Here is a 7,922-nt window from a genome sequence, read left to right on the forward strand (position 1 = left end):
TATATATATATATAACAGCGCTTTCATCAATGTGACTGCTGAGGCAAAAAGAGCTTGTTGATGGATCTAACTGTGTAACTACAGTATGTGAAAACGGACACACGCGTATCCTGTTGGCAGACGACCCTGAGCCGGCGGGATGTTTTTCAAGCTGCAGGCCACCGTGACAATTTCTGGCTGGAAACTTGGGAGTGAACTTTGGAGGTTTTTGCTTTAATTTGGGAAATGGCAAACTGGAAATCCTGTCCTACCCATGTGTCAGGTCACACACTCCATGAAAGTGTGTGCAGAGAGGAAGTTTTCACATAGATGAGGAAATCTGCTCACAAATTCTAAATATCTTTTGCATAAAGAAAATGATATAATCCAGTTTAGGGAGTTTCTCTTTGTCAGCAGTTTTCATCTCGAAGGTTGGGATAGGTATACAGAATCAATCTTAAGTTAGAAAGCGCTATGCTTGTTGACTTTAAGTATCATCAGTTACAGTGAACAACATTTATTGTCAAAGATTAACAATAATTTACAGATCTGACATTATCAACAACAACTTTCGAGAGAATGTCAGTGATATATAGTGGACGTGAGCCATATATAGTTTGCTAATGTGTTAACTCTGCATTTCAAGATGAGGAAGGTAAAGATCATTTGGAAAGAGAAAGCTTGCAAAAAACAAAACTTCTTTTGAAACAACATTACATAATCAAGATTCTTAAAGTACAATTAATACCAAAACCATAACAGAGACATGAAATAAATGACGGATTAGGTGTTTACAATGACACAGCCTCATTTTAGCAGCAGTAGAGCTGTCAAATTGTGTTTTTGATCATATAAAGAGTTGTCAGACAAGACTTTAGATACTTTTATGGATAAAATCATCCCAATCTTTCTTCTTTCTGTCTTGAAGCATCCTCACAGCGCCAGGGTGTCTTTAATCAGCCGTCTCATTGTCGTGCTTACAGAGGTGCCCAGAGTGTCTGTGATCTGGTATGTGATTTTGTAAAGGTAGGGCTGAACATCTTTGAGACTGGTGTCAAAAACATTGTCCACTTCAGACTGGGTGGGCATCTTTGGCAGGTATTCGTGGCGGTTTATGACCTCTACGACATTGATCACCTTCTCGCCCAGCTTCTCGCCCACTTTCTCCCTGCAGATCTGTCTCTCCTGCTCATTGGCCAGGTTGACAACGTTGACCTTGATGCTCCACACTTCCCACGGAATACACTCGTCAGAAAAAGGCCAGCGAGACTTCTTCTTCTGGTAGAACTCCAGGGAGATTTGCCCCACGCCATCGCTGCCAGAGATGCTCAACGCATCCTTTAACCCAAACATGTAATCAAAGGTTAAATTATAGGCATGCCAAGCCAAGCCAAGCCAAGCCAAGCATTGAAGTTACAGTCGACAATCACACGTCGAAAGCACAAATTACCTTGAATTCAGACACAGCTCTCCGGATGCCTCTGTCCAGCTCCTCCGAGGACACCCTGACGAAGGTGAAATCGATGAAGTCACAGTCGATGTCGAGTGTGCCCACGGTGCCTATGGAGTACGTGCCCTCCTTCTTGTAGTGGAATTTCCCGGAGCTGCGATGCAGTAAAATGGTGTGCAGCAAAGCCAGCATAGCTTCTTCGACCTGCCTCGCTTCCACTGTTACTTCAAGAACTTCTGAGCGGCAATTCATGGCGAAATGATTGTTATTTATTAAATTATTGTTGTTATTCCCATTTACAGGCGACGCTTCCAGTGGGGTGAAGAAGGCTGCTATGTCCCAGCTCGATCCCGATACTTTGTTTACCTCTACGGATGGGCGGGGCCTAGCCCACAGTGTATCGCAGTATATTCAAATACAAAATAGTATTTTTCATAAAGGCTAATCCATCTCCAAATTTAACGTGGGCGAGGTGACCACGGGGACATTGAAAAAAAGAGTAAGCTAGCTCGCTAGCTAAGCTAAATATTTGCTACAAACAGGACAGGAGGGTATGGTAAAGATGACAGCGGGACAATCAAGCTACGGCAAGTCGCGAGGTTCACAATACTGTTTTGGAGTGGGTTTTTTATTAACTGCGTCTTTTAATGGAGCTTAATGTAATACAAACCATTATTCCTGATTACAACCAAACCTTTGTAAATACCCCACCTTGGCCTCAGGTAGGTATTTACGCATTTTTTTTGGAAGATAACCAGACAACAACAAACTCTAGCAATCTGTCGCTGTGCATTCTGGGACTTACAGTTTGTGCCACATGACCGTTTAGAACGACAACTTTGTACAGTCAGACCGTCAGACCGTCAGACCGAGCCGCAAAGCAAGTCAAGTAGCCGCAAGAACTGCTCTCTCTTCGCTTTCAGGATGTTTTCCCGGGTCTCTCGTTCAATATGTGGATATCGTCCGGTGGACCTTAACCGCAGACTTTGGAAATAATTCCTATTTGGGAAACTTTGGCGGCTCCATAGCTAATGAAGAATAGCAAGTTAAGCGAACCGTGGCGAAGATTAGCTAGCTAAGTAAGCTAACAACCATATTCAATGAGAGGAAGAGAGGGCGCTTTTCTGCAGGTTTATTTGAACTTAGAGACTACTTTAGCTCTTTAACCCTGCTCTAGCTAGGTCTCTCTTTGGCTTTAAAAAGCTACTATGGAGTACTGCAGTGTGGATCCCAATAAGCAGCATTTGTGTTGGGGGTTGAGATCAGTGCTATTATCAGTTGTGGACCATTGCTTTAGCCGTTCCTGACTAAGTACATACTATGAGGTAGCCAGGATAGTTCTCAGAGGAGGTGTGTTAAGCTGTGAGCATCGTTTTCATTTGCAAAGGATGTCTGATTTTGAGAGTTCCAGTTCATATTTTGGTGTGGAGGATCCGCAGTGGCTATGCATGGTCACACTTTTCTTCGCATCCCTGGTTACTCTAATAGTGTATTTCGTACAGTATTTCCAAAAGGGCCGTGTATTAACTAGGCAGACAGCAGCAGGGGACAACGCGGCGAAGGAGGAAGCCGCGGCTCTGCTGCGGTGGGCGCTGTCACTAAAAAGCTGGAAAAGCCAGTGGAGAGGAGCATGGTGCAGGGCTTTGAATGAGCAGTCAAGGAAGCGTGGGGTAAGTCTCATGATCACCAAGCCCCCACTCTACTCTCTGGGGCAGGCAGGTGACTCCAATAAATGTCATAGGATGTGACTGGAGAAAATCACCTCTTGTATAGCCTTTAAAGTCCCAGCCACTTCAGTCGAATCTCACCCCATCTCTAGACATTTGACATCAACAGTCTCACTCTACTTTAAGTTACTCTCAGCCGTGTACATTTTGCACCTTCACGCACTACTACTGAACCATCTAGGGCTGGGCAAGGGATCTATAACGTCTTACATTTTGGATATTGAAGTATGACTGGTTTTACTTCACAGTAATGTAATCTAAATTTCAGAATTTTCCAGGGTGTTCTTAGCTGTTTTATAATGTGCCTTTTCACACGTAATCAATATGTCAACTTTATTGATAATTATTTATCTAAAATCTCCTTGTAAAACCACCAATTATCAACCCTACAATATTGGCATCAAGGTACTTGGTCAAGAATATTGTGATATTTGATTTTCTTCATATCGCCCAGCCCTAGAAATCCTCTATGGGGGGGAATTTCTATACCTAGGTATTATCAAGTCAGAACACATGCATTTATGTTGTCAATATGATGAATTACAGCCCAGATCTTCTTATTTATGGCTGAAAAAATTCATTTTCCATCTCTGTGAGTTGTGCGATAGGCATTTGCTTTTGTTTTTAATGTGTCCATCCTCTTCCTCCCCAGAGTCCTGTTCTGTTGACATTTGAAGAGGACGATCTCGAGGCATCTGAGCTCATGGTCTGCCAAGTGTCCACCTTTCAGAAGTCTGCCAGAAACAAGGTACGCTGACCATAAAGTCTTGTAGGAAAACAGAAACATACTTTTAATTTGGATCAGTTATACTTTTGTTGAGTGCGGTGCTGTGTCCTCCTCCCCCCAACCACTGGTCAATAATAGATTTTTATTTTCATGGCAGCTTGAGCATTCATCAGCTTATAGCAGCAGCCACTTATAGACTTCTACTTCCCTTGTTGTCCTTCACATCAATCTCTCCTTCTCTAATTCAGTGAAGAGGGAGCTACTCTACGACCGGGGCTGCATTTTAGCCTACAGTAGACAAGCGCTGACTCATCAACTCGCCAACTTTGGTGCAGACATTTCCCCCATTAATTTAGATTTGGCAAATTAATCTGCTTAGCGTTTTTGGATGCGTTCACATGCTTATTAAAGAAATAAAAAGACACTTTGAATGAATACGTGTGCTATAAAAAGGCAATGAAAAACTTTTATGACCATATGGTCATACAGATTATCTGCCAAGCTGCTGCAGACTGTCTTAACTGCCACCGGAGGGCTTTTATTTTTTTGAGAGAGAGGTCAAATAGGGCCAAATTGTGTGCTGTTTGCTGCCCTGGTTTGCTTTGCACTACTCCCAATGCAAACTCAGCCTTTTCTTTGTGATCATCATGATATGGAGCAAAATACCAGGTGCTTTGTAGTTGGCTGTGGGGAGTTTAATGAACAGAGGCTTATATTTACCCACACGCTGTGTATGTATGTATGTATGTTTGTATGTTTGTGTGTGTGTGTGTGTGTGTGTGCTCTAAGAAGCTTACATAGCTCAACACTGAGGCAGACAGGAATGCACCAGTACCTATGTTTATGCGTAGGTTTCCCCTTACAAAGATCTAATAGCCTACTACACACACACACACACACACACACACACACACACACACACACACACATCCTCCACTGAAATTGAAATGAATGAATGAATAAAAAATGTTTCAAGTTGAGTATTCTTTACAATTGTGTGGTAATTTCTTCTGTTACAGAACTTTACTCTGTTACTGTTGCATTCCATTGCAATAAAAGTGATTTATTGCACGCTAGAATAGGCTGATAATGTTTTTGGAAGCTAGTACAGATGTTCTTCCTTTTTCACATTTGGGGTTATTGTGAACTTCATCTAAGTCAGATGTTTTGCTTCTGGATGAGTTTAGGCAAAAGTGTTTTGAACACATCTCACTGGTTTGTGTTTCTTGCGTAAGACTCTATACACACACACGCAGCACCTTACAGTTTAATACAAATTCTAGTTTCCCTCCATATTTGCTTTCATATTTCATGATATACCTACCAGTGAGTCACGTGGAAATGCTGTCACTTCTCTAGCTTCAGCATTCTCAGCATAGTTATATAACACTAATGCCTCACTTTGTCTTCCCAACAGGCCGCTTGCTGCAGTGTCGTTGGGGAGAAGCTTCAGTTCTCTCTCAGGGCATCATCAGCAGCCATGGCTACAGCAGATCCTTGTAAATACACAGTCTGTATAGCTCCACTGGAGCTGCAGGTAAATGCTCTTTAGTTAGTCCTAGAGCATCTATTAAAGTCGTGAGTTTCATACTTGGTAAACAATACTCCATTGTGGTTTACTTTAATGGGAAATTATACTGAAAGTGATGTGCTCACTGGGGGCAAGTGTCTTAGATTAAATGGTTGGGGTATCTCTCTGTGCTTGGCAAATGTCCAGGAGACCTCACTAAAGTCACTGTCAGGCGCACTTCCAGTAAGACTGGCCCACTTTGTCTACAATCCCAGGACCTTTACAGAATTAATGAAAGTTACAGTAAACACAAATGACTAATGCCTGCCTTGTTCTTCCTTGGAAAATGCAGCAATTTATTTTATTTGTCATACCCAAATCTGACTGAGCACATTTTTCAGTAAATTATGACTATGGCTCCCTAACTGTCTGTCCTAACACTCTTCCTTCATTCAGTCTATGTTGCAGTATTCAAATGAAGGGAGCCACAGGTGATGTGTTGGGATATGTAATGGTTTGTGTGCATTATATCGTGGTACGCTTTAATCCTGTGCTTAGTGTCCGTGTTGAATCTTCACCAAAGTATGGATTAAAGTGACTATACAAGCTAATCCAATTGTATTAAGGCTATTTTTAAACCAATAAGGTGCTTGTCACCCCTGCCAAACTCAGTGTGGCATAAATACAGCCTGGGGGAGTGAGAGACTCGAAAGCTAAAGTCAGGATTAGAGGCGGGGCGATTTGTTTTGGGTGTGGATTAGTTGTTGTGGCAGGAACATAAAGGTAACCTACTGTCTCCTTTTTACTCTTAATTGTTTCAGCTTAGTCTGGAAAAGTCAGAGAGCCTTTTCAAATGTCTCCATCGATTCACTGGAACGTTTGTTAGCTTTTGACTGAGATCCATGCTAGAATGGTCCTGGATTGTCATGTTGTGGGGTGCGGGGCTATGTGGACCAGAAGCCCCGGGCGTTTACAGTACATGGACACAATAATACACCCCATGCACTGTGGTGTGCTGCTGAGTGTACTTTGCCTTTTAACACACTACTACACCACATGGTCTGTTGAATGTGACTAGGGACACACATGTGAAATGCACTACCACCACAGTTACACTTCTGCTGTATGACTTCACAACAGGCAGTGGTATTCAACTATTTTAATGGTTATATATTTAATAAGCTACTTCTTTGCTATTTCTGTAGATGGAGTTGTATTATTATGCTAACATACTATAGCCTTTCAGTTGAGACTGTTTGTTTGAAATGATCCGGGTCCCATCAATGCAGCCTGTGATTGTTCTTCTGGATCCATCTAAGCATTCTCATGGCTATGTGATGAGCCCTTTGTTTGGCATCACAGAGGCGGCTGTTCAGTCTTCCACTGGAATCCAGGCATGCTGGGACAGGATGGCCCAGTCTGTTTTTCTGTCTCCCTCTTTTCTTCCCTTTGTCTTTCACTTCGATCAGATGAGCTAGCTGTTGATGTACACCTTGCTGACCTTCTGTACTTAACTTTTTTCCTGTTTGTCAGACTGACAAGAGATTCTAGGGAGTGTATGCTGTTGACCATGGCATCAGTGTTGTTTTTGAGAGTGAAAATGGAGATTCGTCATTTTCAAGGTTTTATTCTACTGATTAGGAATACAGAACATGATTTTAACAGAAAGTATACCCTTTCATCAGTAACCAAGATCGCACAGCCCTAGTGCCATATGATTTTTGCTCCTAATGATCGCAAAAACAGAGTAATTGAGAAAAACGATTATTTTGCACGTTACAAACCATAATACAAAAAGTTTGTATGGGAAATTTCACATTTCAAGGGGTTTTCACTGTCAATTTGTTTAACTGTTTCACTGTTTTTTTAAATCAAAAAATGCAACATCTTTTCAAAAAGTCAATACGTAATCATGTCAAATAATCGTGATTTCAATAATGACCCAATTAATCGTAATTTATGATTTTTTTTTCTTCTTCATAATCGAGCAGCCCTAATCACCTAGGAACACCAATTCCTACAATCACACAACCTTCTACGCTCAAAAATCATTCCTCACCAATTTTCTTATGTCAAACTAGGGTTGGGCCATATGTTTAATTACAGGAACACACTGTAATTGTTAAAGCAGGTAGAGTTACCCCATTTATTTGGTTTAAACAACACACAGAGTTTCAGTATGTTCTAAATGTTGTGTGATATCCAGAGAACTAGCGTTGGGTTTTATTTAAATATTATTTTAGATCTACTTTAAGTGAAGCTGAAGAGCACTGTATGACCTCTGATCACCATAAGACTTTCTCTCCTCTGTGTTCCTCAGCTTGACCTACAGATGCAGGAAGCTGAGGATGAGGTCAAGGTGAGCTGGGGAGTGTCTCACCTGGACAGGGGGGAGCTGCAGGTGACGCCCATTTTTACCCAGGTAACAATTTGATTATGAGATGCACCTGCTTTCTGTAGTAGTGCTTATACACCAAATACACTCTTTCTCTCTCTCTAGCTCTCTCTTTCTCTCTCTCTCTCTCTCTC

General features: G+C 41.8%; 2 protein-coding genes across 3 annotated transcripts in view; one reads left to right on the forward strand and one right to left on the reverse strand.

Moving 5' to 3' along the window:
• Positions 1 to 471: 471 nt before the first annotated feature.
• atg101 (autophagy related 101) lies at positions 472 to 1,961 on the reverse strand. Its single transcript, XM_034890533.1, has 2 exons — positions 1,430 to 1,961; positions 472 to 1,317 (listed from the first exon to the last, which is right to left on the reverse strand). Exons 1-2 carry the CDS (start codon positions 1,679 to 1,681, stop codon positions 913 to 915), a joined length of 657 nt encoding a protein of 218 aa, XP_034746424.1. The 5' UTR covers positions 1,682 to 1,961; the 3' UTR covers positions 472 to 912.
• A 224-nt stretch (positions 1,962 to 2,185) lies between these two features.
• Positions 2,186 to 7,922, forward strand: part of LOC117955809 (C2 domain-containing protein 2) — a 14,398-nt gene continuing 8,661 nt past the window's right edge. For both annotated transcript variants that reach the window (XM_034890531.1, XM_034890532.1), the window contains exons 1-4: positions 2,186 to 3,099; positions 3,809 to 3,904; positions 5,301 to 5,420; positions 7,714 to 7,815. In XM_034890531.1, coding sequence (XP_034746422.1) covers positions 2,818 to 3,099; positions 3,809 to 3,904; positions 5,301 to 5,420; positions 7,714 to 7,815 — 600 coding nt within the window. In that variant the 5' untranslated portion in view covers positions 2,186 to 2,817. The remainder of the gene's footprint in view (positions 3,100 to 3,808; positions 3,905 to 5,300; positions 5,421 to 7,713; positions 7,816 to 7,922) is intronic.

The sequence above is a fragment of the Etheostoma cragini genome, chromosome 13 (assembly GCF_013103735.1).
Source record: "Etheostoma cragini isolate CJK2018 chromosome 13, CSU_Ecrag_1.0, whole genome shotgun sequence".
Classification (NCBI taxonomy): Eukaryota; Metazoa; Chordata; class Actinopteri; order Perciformes; family Percidae; genus Etheostoma; species Etheostoma cragini.

Bases quoted from the DNA above. Each gene is read 5' to 3' on its own strand.
- atg101 (XM_034890533.1), bottom strand. From the start codon at position 1,681: ATGAATTGCCGCTCAGAAGTTCTTGAAGTAACAGTGGAAGCGAGGCAG. The intron at 1,318-1,429 runs GTAATTTGTGCT...TTTGGGTTAAAG, and splicing joins GAGCTGTGTCTGAATTCAAG to GATGCGTTGAGCATCTCTGG.